The sequence below is a fragment of the Zychaea mexicana genome (genome assembly GCF_025766255.1).
Source record: "Zychaea mexicana strain RSA 1403 chromosome Unknown BDB00scaffold_212, whole genome shotgun sequence".
In the NCBI taxonomy this organism is placed as follows: Eukaryota; Fungi; Mucoromycota; class Mucoromycetes; order Mucorales; family Lichtheimiaceae; genus Zychaea; species Zychaea mexicana.
The window spans coordinates 26,422-45,217 of record NW_026516875.1 but is presented as its reverse complement, the minus strand read 5'-3'; the positions used below and the strand labels follow the sequence as shown (position 1 = coordinate 45,217).

Sequence of the window (18,796 nt, the reverse complement as noted above, 5' to 3'; positions counted from 1 at the left end):
ACTCACACTCACTCACATTCACACACACAGAAAAAAAGGAAGGGACTTACCATACGTGATCGAAAAGAGAAGAGAAAAAGCGATGAGTCTAGCCTTGAGTCGATGTTGAGAGTCGATTGCCGAGAGTCGATTGCCGAGAGTCGATTGCCGAGAGTCGATTGCGAGAGTCGATGTTGAGAGTCGATTGCCGAGAGTCGATGTGAGAGTCGATTGAGAGTCGATGGAGAGTCGATTGCCGAGAGTCGATTGCCGAGAGTCGATTGCCGAGAGTCGATTGCCGAGAGTCGATTGCCGAGAGTCGAACGCGATCCCCACCATAGTAGACCAGACCGGGAGACAAGGCATCCAACCAAAAAGGACACTACCATATTTCTATGGCGAGAAACCGAAAAAGGATTCCTCCGTCCTCTGGTCTCACTAGGAGACCGGTTGTGACCAACACCGTTGAACGCGAGACTGGACAAACCAAAGCAGGGACCAGTTGAGGCAGCCAGGATTACCGGAAGTAAGGGTTGGACAGGCGCAACGGAGGCAACACCAGGACCAAGGGAAGAGCCAAGGGAAGAGCCAAGAGGAAGACCAGGAGGAACCAAGGGAGTGAAGGAAAAAAGAAAAATGAAGGAAAGAAAGAGTGAAGAGAAAAAACGAAATGGCCTGAAAAATGTGGGCGTATTTATATCTTTTGGTATCATCAACCCCTACAATTCATGGAAAGCAGTGCGCAGCGCACACACGCCCACATGATTATGATAGACTGGCAACTTGCGGTCCAGGCTGTTCAAGGACTCCCTAATACCATTTCCTGAACTTGCTGTTTCATGCTGCTGCTAGCCTTGTCGCGTAAACGGGTCTCGCGTTCAGCGTGGCGTGCACTATAATATATCAGAAATGCCATTTTTTGAAAGAGGTGTGTTTCAAAATATTGTAACGACTTGACGTTTGAATGATATCAAAACACCCTCTCCTTTTCTTCAACGATGCTGATGCTCGGCAGAAAAGAAAAGGGGATGTTTTGCTCGCACAAGGCACCATGAGGTCCAGCCTACGATTTTCACATGAGAGACTCCCAGCACTCCGTCTCCCAAGTAGACATCGATTCTCACGCAATTATCGGTTGCCGATCCTCCAAGCCCGCAATGATGGATGTGGACAGCTTAAACTAAACTGCCAAGGGCAGACTATAGAGCAGCATGGCTGTTTTCAGCATAGTATGCGCGTCATCCTAGAACTACTATTATCGATACAGGCTGCTTCTTCAGGTTGATAGTGCTGTTGGGTTTGCTCATTTTCTCATCCACCTCCCTTAGCAGTAGCGACACAAAGCCAATCAGACGTGGTGTTTACTTCCTCGGCGTGTGTACGGGTGATGTATGATACATGTGAAAAAAAAACAAAACAAAACAAAAAACAGGTTTCGGGCTGGTACCCTCCGAAAAAATTTTTCCTTTCGATTATTTTTGCGAACGAACTACGCGAAGATAGAAACAAAAAAAAATAGGTGAAAAACGCGTACCAAAGTGTGGTAAAGCGCGTTGTAATAGTGTTACATACTGTCGCTATGATACAGAAGATCTGTCATTGTTCCCCGCGTTGTTGGCACGGACCTGTGGGTGCGGAGTGGGGGTATTTTTTTTTTTTCAAAAGAAGCGGGGTCTTGAACGTGTGCATGAAAAGGCACCCATTTTCCGCAGCGTGCTGCTTCCTCGCTTTTTCTCGATCACATGTGGTAAGTCCCTTCCTTTTTTTTCAGTGTGTGTGAGTGTGAGTGAGGGTAGGTAAGCGCAAGGGTGGGTGCTGATGCTTGTTTTGTAGGCACGGGGCGACTTCTAAGTAGGTAAGTTGATTGGTGAGACCGCTGGCATCTCAATGCCGATCGGACCCTCCGAGATCCATAAAGCGACCAAGACAGAACCCAGCTTTGTGGTAGAGGGTTCGGGAGCAGATGCCGATGCACCTTCCCGCAAAGCTAAGACATCGACACTCTCGTTTTTGGACGAGCCTCTTTAGGAATTTGACCAATTTAAATAAAGGCCTTGTTGTTGTTGTCCCCCGTCTATCAAACATGTGCTGTTTGTTATTGTAATTTACGCGTATTGTATGTAGTCAAGCTACTACTTTAATTAATGCTGCATATTAGCTATCTAACCTCACCCAAGCTACACGTATCTTTACGACATTCTACGTTTTGAGACCCAAAGCAATATTTTTAAGGTTTGATAGCCTGTGAAAAGAAGAAGGTCTGACAACGTTGAAATTCTTAATGATGCGCGCTATACCTCTAGTCAAGAGTGTCGTATGGCAGATTCGTTACATTTCTTCGAGAGGAGACCCTTAATACATACATAGCTCTGAACAATACACGTCCAAAAAGTCGAGCGTAGACAACCATTTGCAATTAATCTGTGTGATCATGTCTATTTGATCTTTAACGCAAATACAATTCGATCAATCCAAAGTTTCTTCCCGATTTAGCCACAGCTCCGCGGGTATGTGCACAGGTATTGTTAATAGATGCTGTGGGCTGCGCGTTCCATGACGATCCAATTGAGCCAGTTTCCTCTGTTTATGCCTGTTAATTAATAAACATAACGTGACAGTAGCAACACATACAACTTATTATTATTGCTTGCTTGGTCTTAATAATTATGAAAAGCCAAGATCTTTAGTTGCACATCCGCAGCACGACAATTTCTTCCTTGACATATATGGAGGAAAATATAGCATAACAAACAGTTTGCGTGAGAAATCAATTCAAAAGTCTTTCACACACTCGTTTGGTATGGTATCGATCGAGAGATTGACCACAACATCAAATTACTGGTCCCAGTCTTGTCGGTACTGTATTATCCCTGGCGATAAGATTTCGTTTTAACCCTTCCCTACTCTTTCGCTAGGCACATTAGCACAGTTTATATAGTTTAAGCATTAATCGCATAAGATGGATGTACAGTAGTTTTCCACCAGGGTATGTAAAAGTAGTCATTCTTACTACATTTGTTTGGTACTAAGTCTTAGTTGTAAGTCAAGAAATCTCTCGGCGTATGATACGAGCTTTTTTGAGTGTGCGTTGTCAACTTGGAAGATCTTTTGGAAACACACCCGTATTCTTTCTTCTTATCTCCCCTGAGTATGATATGTATATGTCCGGCCGCTCCCTCGAATTGCATCTCTGACTATGGAAAATATGTTGGTCGACTGAATTTCTCTGTTCTTTATGACTGAGCATTGTACCATAATCGCACAGCAGAAAATAACTAACTACTACTGACACAAACATAGTAAGCACAAAACATGGCTTATACCGAAAACGATCGTATTTACCCAGAATTGCAGGAACACTCTTGATCGCCGCAATCATTATGACATGATACAAAATACAAGTTAGAACTTCTGCTGATGCTTCAATGTAGTACGGATTATTATACGTACGGACACTGGTGCAAAGGAATGATGGCTACACACTATATAATGAAAGCGCAGAAAAGCTAGCAATTGCAGTAGTAAGTGCGTTCTAGAAAAGCTATACCTGCGTAGTTGTAAAGATCTGAGTAGACAGAAAATCGTTTAAATTCTAACCCTTTCACTTTCATCTCTCTATAACATTTCCGTTAATTGTAATGAAGAATGGCAGACATGAATTAAATACGACAAAGCATTTACAACCAAATCATTGTCATTATCAAAGCGTTATCTTTTTTTCTCTGGTAAATCATATGCTGCTAGCCCTTTTCTTCACAATCATATCATGGTACAGGAAACATATTGAAGCACTAGAGATAGCACCGTATCTCAAGACTTGTGGCTGTAGTAAACACATTCACTGTATCCATCATTATCATAACTGTATCCACTCATATGATACATCCTCGTTAACGATCTCCTTAAAGAAATAAGCTCAAGTTAGAATTATACATTATAGAAAATGAAAAACATATGAAGTACATACACGTCATATGGTTTTGCTGGTGGGCTGTCAAAACAATCAAGTCAAAGATAACAAGTACAAACTGCTTTGGTTGCCAAATGACTAATTGATATTCTATCATCAAAAGAAGCTTGTTTCATCGGGGACACAGGTATGAAGTATCATTTGACCTTCTCGTGTTAATATAACATATTCACCACGACCGGTCATATTTTCTCAGGGCAACCTTAGTGATAGCATAATTGAAATACGATTCACAAAGCAAGCAAATTTCATGCTCGGACCCGTCATCCCGCACTGGTCTATCGCTTGTGATAAGAAGTAGTCTAAAAGTTGTTTCAGCTTCAAGGAGGGTGCGATTGGAGCTGGTGGCAACGGCGGCGTATTTTTTATTTGCATATAATGTGCAACTGTTATTGTAGCACACTCGCTAACTGTGCTACTTACACCAGTGAAACCATACATGGAAAAGTGACAGTGCTTCCATATCCTTTTTCCCCATACAAAGCCACACGGATTTCTTGTTCCGCAAAAGAAAAAAAGAGAGATGTAAATGTGTTACACGATAAGAATGATCTTTTGTTGTTAAACAAGTACAACAAGTGCACGTGCCACACAGGTTTTTATTTTTGGTAGCTCTTCAGAAAAAATAAACGCATGAAAGATTTTGGCATAGTGCAGTCTAGGTAAGACTTAAACGTCTCAACTAGATCATAGTCTTTGCAAAAAAAATGCAGCCATTGTAGAATAGTGTAGTTGAATATAACAAAACGTCATTGAAAGTGTCGATTGCTTAATGAAGTATTCATCCAAGCTGATGTAGAAAACGTCAAGTACACGTAATACTGATCATGAAAAAAAAAGTCGGCACTGTCGGTGGCGGCAACGGATGCTTGTCCGAAAAGTATGTACACTGTATGATAGTTGCCACATCGTTGTGATTCGTGCTACCTTGGATGGAAAAGAAAGCCACCGCTTTTATAATTGGTTTGTGATGGTATCGCAAGTAGATACACTGCAAAGCGTCCCCTTTTAATTATATACTGTGGTACACTGACTAGAAAACAAGCAGAGCAGCGGCGTAAAAGGAGAAAAAGAGTTACTGTAAGATGTGTGCGTATTATTAAGTTTAGTATGTATATATGCCAATGTATAAGGGAAAAGGAGGAGTAAATTAAGATCAAAATTGTAGAAAACAAACAACGGTGGGGTACATGAAATTACAAAGACTTTTTAAGGGAAACATAAAATTGTATATGCAGAGAGTGGATAGTAGTAGGTAGTAGGAGTGATATGCTGTTGTGATAATAAGCGATCTAAGCAGCCGGAGCACTGTAGCCCGCAATCCATCCGATAGAGTGGATTCCTTTAGGAAACAAGTGCTCGGAGTCAAGCATGTCTGCCACCGACGCATTTTCCAAGCAATAGCGTAGCAACAGTCGTCTCAATCGTTCATGTGAACTTCGGCAACCGGTCTGGTGTAATAAGCATTTACAACATAACTTTTTGTTAGCATAATTGATCTACTCTCTTCCAGAATGGTTTCCATTGACTACTTACCAAAGCAGCACGCTCAAACCAATACAGAGCTTCTTGCAAGTTTACAGACACACCCATGCCTCGTTCATGACACAATCCCAGATGATACTGTGCAGCGGTATGGCCTTGTTCTGCCGCGCGACGGAAATATTTGACCGCTAGTACGTGATTTTGTCGTACGCCGATACCTGTTTGCAGATGAACGCCCAACTTGTCTAGTGCGCGCGCATGATTTTGGCTTGCAGCACGTCGATACCAATGTACAGCACGCGTAGCATCCATTTCTACACCTATTCCATTGGCATAACCTGCATATTATAAAACTTTAGTGAACCTGCCATGAGTCTCTGACGGATGATGTTGGGATAGTTCTACTTACAAAAACCAAGATTGCACTGAGCCCAAGGGTTGTTTTGCTTTGCTGACTTTTGATACCAGCTGACGGCTTGCTTGGGATCCGCTTGATCCATACCGATACTTTCTTCATAGCAAAAGCCCAAGGAATTCTGAGCCAAAGCATTACCTTGTTCTGCGGCCAAGGTAAACCACCGGACAGCCTCACGCTCGTTCTTTTCGATACCAACTCCATTACGCAAGCAGAAACCCAATGATAATTGCGCTGGTGCATGGTTCTTTTTCGCGCTCAATGTATACCAATAAACTGCTTCTTGTTCGTTCCGTTCGACGCCAATACCATTCTGATAACAGAAACTGTTTATATGTTGTGCACGATAAGTGGGTGTGTCTTTTCTTAAAACCGTCTTATCACAAATAAAGAAAACAGAAATAGTTACCCGAGAGAATGAAAGGCAAAGATGTTGCCTTGTTGTGCAGACTTCTTGTACCACTTTACGGCTTCTTGTTCATTACGTTCCACGCCAATGGCATTCTGCTTGCAAAAGCCCAGGTTGTGCTGTGCCCGTGAATGGCCTTGTCGTGCTGCTTCGGCATACCAATATGCACCCATGGTAGCGTCTTGAGGCAAGCCAATGCCATTCTGAAAACAGTAACCAAGATTACACTGAGCCCAGGGGTAACCTTGTTCTGCCGATTGCTGGTACCAAAGGGCCGCTTGCTCCACATCTTTTCCAACCCCGATGCCGTCTTCAAAACAATAGCTTCAATCAAAAGCAAGCAGTGTTAGCAGCCATCATTTCAATGTGCAGATCGTGATGCTATTTACCCGAGTGAGTTTTGAGCGAAGGCATTGCCCTTTTCTGCCGACATGCGATACCATTTCACGGCCTCTTGGACATCCTTGTCAACGCCAATGCCATCTTCATAGCAATAACTAAACGGATGCAATTTAGTACTGTTGTTTCTACTACATAGCACACCCGGATAAGCCAATTGATGTTTACCCGATGTTGTAGATGGCAACGGTTTCGCCCTGACTGGCGGCCAAATGATAATATTTGAGCGCCATCTGTTGATCTTTGTCAACACCAAAGCCTTCACCATAACAATAGCCGAGGATGCCCTGGCCACGGCAGTTGCCTTGCTCGGCGCTTTTCTTGTACCACCCGAATGCAGCATGCGGATTCCTGGGGACACCGATGCCGTCGTGAAAACACACACCGAGACAATACTGGCTGGCGGCACAGCCCTCGGAAGCACCCCTTTGTAACCAGTTGACGGCAATGCTGTTACGCTGGACGAGTGCTTCCCAATGTTCCGACTCGCTTCTGTCGATCTTGATACCGGGCCGCCCATACTTTCGTAGAAAGGCCAACCTTAAAATAGCCAGCATCCGAATGTCATTAAATTGTTGTTGTTTCTGATCGGCGTTGTTGTTTGTCTTATTGTTGTTGTGGTTGATTTTACTGCTGGTGCCGTTGTCGTTATTAAAATCATCATCGTCGTGGTCATCATTATCGCCGTCGCCACATTCATTATTGGGAATGAAAGAAGTAGTAGTAGTAGTAGTAGTTGAAGCCATGTAGTAGCTTTCAGCTGTCCGGAAATCTTGTCCACAGCCAATTCCGAATTCGCTACAGAATCCAAGGATGGCTTGCGCGGGTGCATAGTCATGGGCCGTGTGTAACAATTCGACTGCAAGTGCCTGATCGCGTGGTTTGTCGTTCCGTCCAAAGAGATAGTCTTCGGCAAGCGATACCAAGGCGGCATGGTCATTGATGGGCTGGATGCTGTATTTCTTTATGCTACTTGTCGGTGATCGCTGCTTTCTATGATGACTGTGTAGTTTGACGAGTGCTCTCCGTGACGATTGTACAATCTGATCCAGTACAGAAGCGGACATGGTTGCCTTTTTGTTGTTAAGTTAAGGTATTATAAAGGGTAAGAGAAAGAAAGAAAGAAAGTAAAAGAGAGAAAGAAGAAAGAGATCAAATGAAAATAAGCGGAAAAGTAGAGCGAAGGAGAAAGAAGGGGTGCGGGGGAGAAAGAGCTAGCGAGAGGAGGGGAACACAAAGCAGCTTTATACTCGACTATTACCATTACATAGAGGCCTATCCGGGCGGGGGGTGGGGGTGGGTCTTGACATGTACAATCATGCATGTAAGCTCTTTGCGAAAAAGGTGCCTTGGCGCCCTCGCTTTGTGCTGCTGCTTTTGTGCCGCTGCTATTGACAGCAAACAACTAGCAACACTAATGCTTTCTTCTATCTGCTATTACTATCAGTGAAAGCCTCTCTTCTGTTTGTCCCTTTCCTCCAGCACTCCTTGGCCTGATTCATTATCCACTGTTTGAAACAACGAATAGACGAGATGCGCTGTGCTGAGCGTATTAGACAGTAAACAATGATGTAAAAGAATGAGATCAAGCACCATTTCATATGCACTCGTATGCCCGGTGGCTGCAATTGGATGCATTCATCATCATCAACCTCATTCTAAAATTAGTGTCTCTTGTCTTCATACATAATCCGATATTCTCTAAGTATTGCCGTCACCACCGTCATCATTATCATCATCAGGAACAAAACCGAACTGCAAGACCACAAACATTAACAACAACACAGGCTGTATTTGATTTAAGAGCACCTTTTCCTTGTGCAACCCACTCCTTTGCTCCACAACAGCAGTGAGAGCATCACTCTCATCCAAGGAAACGACGACAAGCGGACCTGTCGATCCGATGATTCTACATCAATCACGAGGATAACCGACGAAAAGAAGAAGAAAAGGTGGCACCATGCGCTCAGGCGTATACAGCACGGCTGTTCTCAGAGGCAACGACGCTATGTATTTTATACTCCTTTACGAGTCAAATGTAATATTTATTTACGAGTGGCCCGGATGTGTTCCGATATCCTTCTCTCTGTCTTTTGTCATGTTGGGATTATGGAAAGTTATACTATTTACAGAATACGTGGAAAAAAGAAAAGATTAAGGCATTCTCTTTTCTACTTGCGTCCAAGATACTTTTTAAACAATGCATGATGCTCTTTCGAACTGCCGGACTGCCCGCCACGACCACCTCCCCGCGACTGGCGAACTGCCCTCCCGAATTGCGCGAGTATTCCAGGTATGCCATGTTGTCTCCGCCAGCCAGGGTCTTTGACGTGGTGACCGATCGTTTGACCGGTCGGCCTTTGGCTGCAGCCTTGCGGTCCGTGATACGCCCGACATCGTCATTGTTACCCAAGTCTTCATCATTGAGGTCAGCCTGTTAAGGCACATAAAACAGCACATATGATAACGATCCGGCAGCAGCAACAAAAAGGAAATATTGAATTAATAACATTGTTTGCTTTCCTCCTCCGACCGTATACCGTCCCCTTCCTTCCTTCTCGTAACAACAAAAGATGTTTACCTCGTTTGTTAGTAACACCGACTTTAAGAGATCCATTTGCTCTTGGTGTGTTCGGAACACAAGGTTTGGATCTGTCTCCATTCCTTCCAGATTCGTAATCACTTTGAATGCATAACCTTGGTCGATTAGGAACTGCTGTCGCTTGGTCGAATAGTACATTTCTTGTGTGTCACGCGATACAAGCGAATAGAAGAAGGCATTGAAGCCCTCGTCGTTACGACGCTTGGCTCGCAAAATACGACCTAGTTGTTAATAATAGCATAATAAGAATAAGAATAATGATAACAGTAATGATGTTGATACATTAATTGTCATGTCAACTAAATCCGACTTTTTTAGTTGTAACCCGAATTCTGCCAGATAGAACTTACCTAAACGCTGGGCTTCTTGGCGTCGGGAACCATAGTGAGATGAAATTTGAATAAGGCACGTAGCTTCGGGCAGATCGATGCTGGTATCACCAACCTGACAATTTTTCACGTTAGTAAACTGTTAATCTCAGCCTGCATGAGATCATTTTTGTACCTTGGACAAAAAGATGGTGTTGACGGCCGGGTTGTACTGGAAGTTTTGAAGAATTCTCATTCGCTCTTGTTGGCCTGTGCCACCATAGATATAGGGTTTGCCTAGCTTCTTTGCATACTCCTATTTGGAGAAAGAAAAAGAACAAAAGATGAATGATTTCCCCAGAGAAACGCTTCCTTTTTCCCAGATCATCATGCAGCAGCAAACAGCTATCAAAGTTGTCACTTGATGTACGTTACCACAAGTGCATAAACGTTGTCTGAAAACACAATAATCTTGTCACCACGCGCTTCGTGATACTGGATCAAGTACTGACAGGCTTGCAGTTTCTTGGGGTTCATCACATAGAGAAGCGTCCGCTTTCGTGAATTTTCTTGCAGATACTCTTTGTAGAATTCAGGCGTCATGGGACACCACACTTCGGCGCATTGAACATTGGCAATATGTCCACGACTGGCTAGGTCCATCCAATTTGCTTCATAAAGTTTGGGTCCAATCAAAAAGTTGAGATCGTCGATCTTTTCATCCTCACGAACAAGCGTTGCCGTCAAGCCGAGCTTTGCGTGGGCGGCAATGGTAGTGACTACGGTTCGGAACATGTTGGCTGGTACAACGTGCACTTCATCCAACAACAGGAAACCCCATTCGCGCGACTCCAAGAATTCCATCATTTTCTGCGCATCGTAGGATCGTTTACGTTTGTTGGCAACCATGGAGTATGTAGAAATGACTATACCAGAACTTCCCGAGAACTAAAGATGTGTTTCCTTTGGTAAGCTCTCCTTTTCTTCCTTCACTTTCCACTCTAACCAGAAAGAAAAAGCAGCTTGTTGTTACCTTTTCTTTACAGTCGGAAGTAAACACAGCAATCTGATTTTCCTTGATACTACTCCACTGCAAGAACTGCTGCTTCCATTGCATTACCGAGACACTATATGTCGATCAAGTCATACGTATATGAGCAAAATGTCTGTTATCAAGTCTATAAAAAAATCCGACAACTTACGAAGATGTGCAGAGCACCAAGCAGCTCTTTTTGATGGTACAAGCAGCTGTGATTCCAACGAGCGTTTTACCAGCACCACATGGAAGCACGATAATACCAGATCGTGCACGTCTAATCAAATATTTACATCATTATAAACTTGATAATCCACATATTTTTTTTTTGCGTTTACACTTACCCGTTGCCAAACATTTTCGACAAACTTTTTTCTTGGTAAGGACGAATCACAGTAGTAGGCTTCAGATCAATTTCAAGATTGGCATTGACAGTGTCGTTACGGAAATCGTATTCCTCCAACATTGGGTAGTCGATATCGTTACATCGTTTTTTGATGTTCTATAGTAATAGCCATAGTATTTGTAAATTGCAATTTCTATGAAAACGAGGGTCCCCGATCAAAAAACAATTTTCTTACCTCGACTTGTTCCGCAGCAATCTCAAAGGCGTGGACTTGCTCTCCTTCATCCAAATCCTCTTCTTCGTCCTCTTTATCAATTCGCACAACTGCACCAAACAGTTTCTCCTCTTCTTTCTTTTTTGCCTCTTCTTCTGGCGATAGCTTTTTCTCACCACCTTCTTCTGTGTCGTTGCCGTCTGATGGCTTAAAATGATTGTTTTGTTGTTGTTGTTGTTGTTGCAAGCCAGGAATGTTCAAATCCTTGCCAGAAGGTTTGTTGTTGACTAAAAGTGCGCTTGAGCCAGCCGGTGCAGTGATGACCTGATCATTGTCGTCACGCACAATACGACCGCCACTGATCACTGGATCCTTTAAAAGCATTTGCAACGTTTCCGGATGTGAAGATTCGACGTAGTATCGGTTGTGTTTCAGAACAAGTTTGACTTTGCCGTACGATAAGGTACACTGACGGATGAATTGTGTGATTGATTCGGGAACAGGAACTTTGGAGAGACGGTTTAGTACTTCAATGATATCTTCTGTCTCTAAACCGACAGAGACTGCGGCGTATAAGGAATAGGGCGTCAATTTGTATTCATGAATATGTGCAGGTCTATTAACCAAAGTGTGAGTATACTTTATACTTGTTCTTTTTTCCTAAAACATATAAAGTATAGATATCGTCTTACCGGCTGACAGGCTCACTAATAGCAACAAGAAAATCTTGTGCTTGTTCAGCAATGGGCGAGAATCCTTCGAGAATAATATGACCATGTTCAGGACTGATCCAAAGCGGTCTTGAAAGATGATCTTTCTTCAATGGGAGATATGTGTAATCCTCTTTGCCAAACATGTGTGAAATAAAGTCAACTCGTTGGCCGTCAATCACCAGGCCTCCTCCTCCTCCTCCTGCGTCGTGGTGGCTGGAATTGAGCGATGAAATGTCCAAATTAGCGTTTCGAGGAACTGTATAAACACGACATTAGTAATCTTTCTTTTTTGCTGCGAGATCTTTTTATTATTAATCAGTTTGTACCGTGAAGTCGTAACTGCAACTCATCGTCTAATTGGACATCACTGTCTTCTTCGTCGGTGGACGTTTCTGTTGAATCATTAAAGAAGAGTTAATATAAGTTTAAAAGAAAATGAGCAAACCGATCCAATGATAATTACCATCGGTCTTTCTCTTGCTCATGGTATAATTTGGATAAAGAAGAAAAAGAATACAAGAACAGAACAATGTCCGCTTTATGCACCAGCTGCTCCCGCCTGACTGGCTCAGACTGACTGTTCCAAGAACACTGGTGATGCTTTATCCGGAAATCGCTGTTGTTTGTTCAACGAGCACTTGCTCGCTTTTACTATGCATCTTTACTTCAGAGCGACCGGAACCTGCCATCAGTCTATGAAAAACCTCATCAGCCACATCTATATGATCCAAAGATAGGGACACCACATCGAAAGGGCATACAAGGGTTTCGAGAACCTTTCTCCAGACCTCGACATGGTGACATTTTCAGTGAGTGCTGGGTGGTCCGTCTTAAATAGATGGAGCTGAAGGACATCCAAACCAATGCAAAAGTCTTAGCGTTAAGAGTGAAGGCTACGTAATAAAATATCATGTAAACAAAGCAATACTGATCGTACATGGCGAATACATCTTTATGTCATTCTTGTAATGCTTGATACTCTGCTTTGGCTTTTATGTACTGCACTTCCTTCAGAGTCAATTTCGCTGTTTAGACTTCATTGCATACATGGTTTCATCATTCTGTGAACAACCTTAATATCAAATATAACAAATTACCTCCTCTATTTCGCCGAACAAAATATCCTCGTCCTTGAAGCAATTGGCAAATCTCTGTACAAGCATCTTCCAATCCTTTGTGGAGAATGCAGAAGGGGGTGTTTCAGGCTTAACAAGTCCAGCACCGAATTCAAGCCAAGTCTATCGTCAACATGTTAAATGCTTTTGCAAAACTTGCACAGCTAAATAAGTATCCTTCCCATTGTAAAACGTACGTGGTCTGACATCTTTTTGTTCGATCATCAAGCCGTGGAACTTGTTCATTTTAGCAACAGCGTTTCTTTTGATCAATGTTTCTGCCGAGTGTACAGAATCGCTCAGTACACCATTAACCGATTCCTTGATCTAAGCAGGCTTCCACTCAATATCATGCCTGGAAAGCACACTGAATTAGCACAAAAAATTGATATGACACGGTAAAGCTTCCTATTCCTTATTCATCGCCTTTGGTTGGAGCCTCTGCTGCGCGCTTGACACCCTGAGAGCTCAGTCATGCTTTATACTGCTCTGTTACTGCGTCTGCAAACGCTACCGTGCCTCCTTGCACGTGTGTGTCCAACTCTGGATGAGTGGTATCCCTGTTTGATTCTTTAATTGTTAGCATAACGATACTAGCCGCTATCTGCATCATTACATTAAAGCCGTACGCACATGCTGTAAATATTCGAGAGGCTGTATGGGAGGAACGTGTGTGATAGTAGAAACAGTGTCTTGTGCATTATGCATTACTCCCACCTTTTCTTTATTTATTTCGCTGTGCGCGCCATTGGCGACATCCGACAATATACTTCATACTACAAAAAGCCCGAATACATCGTTTTCACACCGTCACACAATTTTCCACCTTCTACACTGGTCGTGTATAAATAGCAGTAGGAAACAAGTGAGAGATAGACCATTCATTCTTCTTAAAATAAACAGCAATCTCGATGACTTCTAGTCACTTTCTATTGTTGAACACCACACGGTGTATTGCCATAGAAAGAAATGAACAAAGGTCACACAGGTGCTAAACCTTTCCTCTCACGTATCAAACATGTGCACAATGGAAGGAAATTATCCCCTTCATCCTCTGTCGCCGACAATTTCCTCTTCGCCCTGCCTTTTGCTATGATCATTCACAATGCGCAAGGGCAGACCCTCCAATATGTCGGTATCTGTTTACAAAAGACGTTTTTGCTCATGGCCAGCTATATGTAGCGCTACGCAGAGCAACTGAATTAAACAACCTTCGCGTTGCAATTGACCTGTCAGAGACTGGAACACCACCTAGCACCAATATAGTCTACCAAGAAGTTCTCTGGCATCCGCCGGCTACTGTTCCTCAACAAGCCCGAAACTTCACCATCACCACCTACATTTCCAACCACAGCCACCTCCATCACTCCATCTCCATCACCTTAACTCTTTTATAATTTTGCTCTCTCTTTTCCTTTCTTATTATCTTATCATCATAACTTATCGAATTACCTTTAGCACACAATAGATATAGCAATACTAATAGTCAGTTAGCGTAGCGACCAGGTTTAGAGTTATAGGTATAGCAATCAATAAGCTCAACGAAGTGAGCAGGGTCCAGAAGGGGGTTGTGGGGGAACGCCACAAACCATCCAATCCGTTGGATGCCCCGGAGCGCAGCAAAGGGACTCATTTAGCCGAGCGAAGCGAGGCAGGTGGATGTTGATCAATGTTTAAAGATTTGCTGCCAGATACAGTCCTAACTGTCAATTATACGTCGTCGACGATCTCACCAAATTGTGTTTTGGTGTATTACTCGCTGTCATGTGTATGGGAAACTCGCATCAACGTCCAGTATCGTTGTTATCCACTAACAGTCCTTGTTTTAGTACAATTTTCCATCTTAAAATGCGTTGTCTACGTTGCCCCGCGTTGTTGACGGTACCCTATGCTTGGGAATATGCTAAGTCGGAAATTCCTGCTTTAGTGAGCAGCGCATAACATTCTGTGTCTCTCATCTTGACACTATATGAAAACTCCCTTATTAAAATAATGGCAATAAATCGTGAGCAAACGTCAAGCGATTTTGTACTCATTTGGCCATACGAAATTCAGTGCCACATTTTCTCATTCTTGTCAACGGAAGAGCTCGTTGAATGCTTGAACGTCTGCTTGCAATGGCAACGTCAACTCTTGCAGTGTACAAGTCTTTGGCACGATCTGCAACTTACGAACATCCGCCCTGATTGTTTCCAAATGCTACATCACAATACTGCCCATGTCAAAGCACTGTTCATAAACGACGACGGTACCGATCTAAAAGCTGCATTCCAGATGTTAATGTCTTGTGATTTTGAAAACTTGAAATCGTTGAGTAAGTCAACAAAAACAACGGCTATTCTGGAAAGTATATATAAGGTGGACCCTATTTAACGGTATTAGTACAAATCATCATACTTTTTTTGATATAGCTCTTAGGGTAGAGTTTCCTGACAACGATTTATTTCAAAGCGTGATTTATCCAGCATTACGCAATGTTGGCAGCTCCTTAGATGAGGTGGATTTTGCATATTTCGATTTCAAAACACTGTCTTTCGAACGGGTGCTAGAATACTGCCCAAATATATCACGCATCAAGTACAATGGGTGCGATCTCGAAGCTAGACGTGACGACGGCAATAACGATGAGGACACTGCAGCAAATAATCATGAAATGGATAACCATACCAGCATCCACAACGATATTTCTTCTTCTTCTACTTCGGCAAGCTTTCAACGACTCACACACATTTTTCTTCATGTTGACGGATACTCGGTGGATCCACAATCCTTGCGACGTATTTTACAGAGATCTCAGCGCTTAAAACAGCTGTTGATCAGTTACTGCAACCCAGAAATACTAAACGTGATCTTTATTTGCTGCCCTGAGCTCCGTTATCTCAACTTTAACATGTCTGCAAACCAGGATTATAACATTGTACGTATGGCATTTGCTGACGACGACGATGACGACGGAGAAGCAACACAGCATGGCTTGCGTGTAATGAAACTTACGAATAGTGGAGAACGTCCTATCACAACCGAGCAAATCCAACGATTTGTGACACGCAACAGTTCAACTCTGACCAAGTTTGAATTTTCGAGTTCGATCTATGTTGCTCATGCCGAACAACAGATACCTTGCTTCAATCAAATGTTCCCTACGGTAACAACCAGTAACAGCACATTACAGCGATTTCATTGCGACGCACCTATCGATATTTCATCATTACCCGACCTTCTTCGTCAATGCCGTGCCTTAGAGGACGTGAAACTGTCCAAAGTGGACTTGGAATGCCTTCATCTGTTATTGACACACTTGCCTCGGTTGTGCAAATTACACTTGATCAGATGCGAAGAGCTTCAGGAACGTGATCTGATTACATTCTTCGTCAGCTGTAAGGATGCATTTGCAAGCACTACTCGTATCAGTGGTGATGATAAGGAAGGATCTGATGTTGATCCAGTCAAGAAAACACTGATCTTGGAGGATTTTGCATCATTAACGGATACGTCACTGGATCATCTGGCTGACATTCCGGCGCTGCACACACTTGCGATCAAGGATTGCACAAACGTCACAGAAGTGGGATTGCAACATTTTGTTCGAAAGCTCCAAGCGCTGACATGCATCGAATTGATGCTGATGGATAGTGTCACAAACACTGTGGTCTCAACTCTTGGGACAATTTCCGGACTGGAAACGGTCAGCTTGGTGGCGCTGGATAGGGTTTCTCTAACTGGAATTAGTGAATTGTTGAACCCAGAGAACAGGACACATTTGCTCCGTCGTCTTTATGTTGTAGAATGTAATATCGCTGATGGAGCAGCATTGAAATCAATTACCACATCAGCGAGGGTAGCACTGTTTACAACTGGATCGCCTTTAAAAGTTTGAAAAGCAACGCCGATATCTCGCTGTTCTTGTTCATGTGTTTCCATATACCAAAAATTTTTTAATAAAGAGCGAATATATCTGTAAAGGGCTTGCTATATTCTGCAAGTACAATGCAAATGTTCAGCTTTCACTGAACGTAGAAATTTTACTGTATCAAATACACTAAACCGGTAACTGTATGATACTGCCAATAAAGTAAAAACGAAGGATTTTTTTTTCAAATCAAGTAGCATGTGCAGTATCCAGGGATCAAAAGATCACTTGATCAATAGAGTGAGTTTGGCAATCGCTTTCTATAACCAGTTGCCACATTTTATAATATAGTTCATACAGGCCTCACCGTGGATGATGATGAACAAGAAAGAACACAACGATTATTCCCTCTTCTTCGCAACTCTTTACATTTGCAGGGTCTAGGATCAGACAGATGGATATAAGAGACGATGCTTATAATAATCAGATGTCTAGTAACAGTGTAAGCATAAGCTCAGTACAGGTTCTTTAGAAAAAGCATTTGTGTCATGTTGAATGAAATTCAAGGTTTCTTATCGCTTCAGGTACACATATGCACTGTTGGACCAATCTCTTGTGAAGATCTGGCACAAAGTACTACTGCTGCGTATCTATATAGAAATAAGTTTGGAAGAAACTCTAAAGTTGCACGTTCAGTGCCCATCCGAAGCATTAAGATTGAGCCTTTTTTTGTTTTATTTATTATCATAAGAATTGTTAATTTCTTATGTTGGAAGTGCGGTTGTATGTTGTGTGTGTGTGTGTGTGTGAAAAGACGAACAATGCTTTGTTGTGGTAGTAAGGTGTCGAAAAAAAAATAGATGCAACTGGGAGTGAGGGGTATGCTGTATGCAGGAATTGTTTGGTAATGTGTGTATATATAGAGTGTCTTTTCTTCCTTTTAGAAAAGAATAAGAGAGTTTGAGATGCTGTCACTTTTACTGTTGTTGTTGATGCTGACGGTAAACGAACTGAAGGTCTCGAGAGTTGGGAATGCATGCCACTTCGATGGAAATTATCTCATCGCCGCTAAGATTGGTAGGATAGTAAGCCTGCTTCCGACTCGGAAACACCAAAACGGGCAATTTTCCTTGTCGGATATGCGAGTCAAACACGTCGACCCCTTCATCGTATGGTATTCTCAGCTTGTCCAGCTTTTTCTTGTGCTTGGTTAAGAGATGTTGGTTGTTGTAATCAAATGTGATCCATACGTTCGCTGTCGTGTTGGCGTTGCTGTTGGATGCGCGAAAGACCCAGATCTGGTCGAGACTCGCCACCATCATCATGTTGTTGTTGTTACTATCCTGTGTTCGTTGTTGCTCATGCGGCTGGTTGCTGTTGTTGTTATCTGTTATGGCACCGCTTAGGTTAAGACCACCCTGGATATTGTTGCTATTGTTATTGTTGGTAGCATTGTTGTTCATGCTCTTGTTGTAGAGCTGCCGAACGAGCTCCTCCTGTTGCTGCGCATCCAGAATGTCGCCTGGCGGTCCATTTGTCTTTACAGCGTGGACTCGGCCGATTGGCGAAGCTGTGTTCGACGGTGAGGGTGTGGTAGGTCCTACGGGCGAGGATGGATCGCGGCGTGCAAATATCGAAAATGGCCATCGCTTTTTCTTTTTAGGTGGTGTTGATGAGGAAGATGTAGTGGACATGGAAGGTGTGGTTGTGATGGAGCTTACTTGTGGCTGCGGCTGCGGCTGTGGAAGTGGATGTTGTTGTTGTAGCGATCGTTCTACTTCTTCTGCTACCGTCGCAGCGGAACCGGCTAAGACCGCAGTTGTCGTTATTACCGGTTGCACCGGTAGCGACTGTTGAGTAATATCCACAGATTGTTGCTGTTGCCGCAGCTCTTCTGGCGGTAAGACGTTTTGCTGTTGTTGTTGTTGTTGTTGTTGTTGTTGTTGTTGCTGTAG

The 18,796-nt window shown here is 43.0% G+C and overlaps 4 protein-coding genes across 4 annotated transcripts; 1 reads left to right on the top strand and 3 right to left on the bottom strand.

Annotated features, from left to right (window-relative positions):
• Nucleotides 1-5,241: 5,241 nt before the first annotated feature.
• On the bottom strand, nt 5,242-7,724 carry BDB00DRAFT_880076 (uncharacterized protein; the record flags this gene model as incomplete). The annotated part of the gene is made up of 6 exons (XM_053127948.1): nt 5,242-5,400; nt 5,486-5,772; nt 5,844-6,175; nt 6,259-6,582; nt 6,648-6,755; nt 6,826-7,724. 6 exons carry the CDS (start codon nt 7,722-7,724, stop codon nt 5,242-5,244), a joined length of 2,109 nt encoding a protein of 702 aa, XP_052972481.1.
• Nucleotides 7,725-8,828: 1,104 nt separating this feature from the next.
• Nucleotides 8,829-12,680, bottom strand: BDB00DRAFT_885549 (P-loop containing nucleoside triphosphate hydrolase protein; the record flags this gene model as incomplete). The annotated part of the gene is given in 13 exon segments (XM_053128421.1): nt 8,829-8,902; nt 8,914-9,091; nt 9,239-9,480; nt 9,610-9,703; nt 9,764-9,883; nt 10,003-10,515; nt 10,601-10,694; nt 10,770-10,880; nt 10,948-11,105; nt 11,185-11,779; nt 11,856-12,132; nt 12,203-12,268; nt 12,653-12,680. 13 exon segments carry the CDS (start codon nt 12,678-12,680, stop codon nt 8,829-8,831), a joined length of 2,550 nt encoding a protein of 849 aa, XP_052972480.1.
• Nucleotides 12,681-14,801: 2,121 nt separating this feature from the next.
• BDB00DRAFT_250465 (uncharacterized protein) lies at nt 14,802-15,523 on the top strand. Its single transcript, XM_053116651.1, has 2 exons — nt 14,802-15,305; nt 15,374-15,523. Exons 1-2 carry the CDS (start codon nt 14,984-14,986, stop codon nt 15,400-15,402), a joined length of 351 nt encoding a protein of 116 aa, XP_052972479.1. The 5' UTR covers nt 14,802-14,983; the 3' UTR covers nt 15,403-15,523.
• A 1,954-nt stretch (nt 15,524-17,477) lies between these two features.
• Nucleotides 17,478-18,790, bottom strand: BDB00DRAFT_862523 (uncharacterized protein). The gene is made up of 2 exons (XM_053126075.1): nt 18,563-18,790; nt 17,478-18,496 (listed from the first exon to the last, which is right to left on the bottom strand). The coding sequence occupies exon 2, from the start codon at nt 18,302-18,304 to the stop codon at nt 17,819-17,821; it is 486 nt and encodes a 161-aa protein (XP_052972478.1). The 5' UTR covers nt 18,305-18,496; nt 18,563-18,790; the 3' UTR covers nt 17,478-17,818.
• Nucleotides 18,791-18,796: the final 6 nt, after the last annotated feature.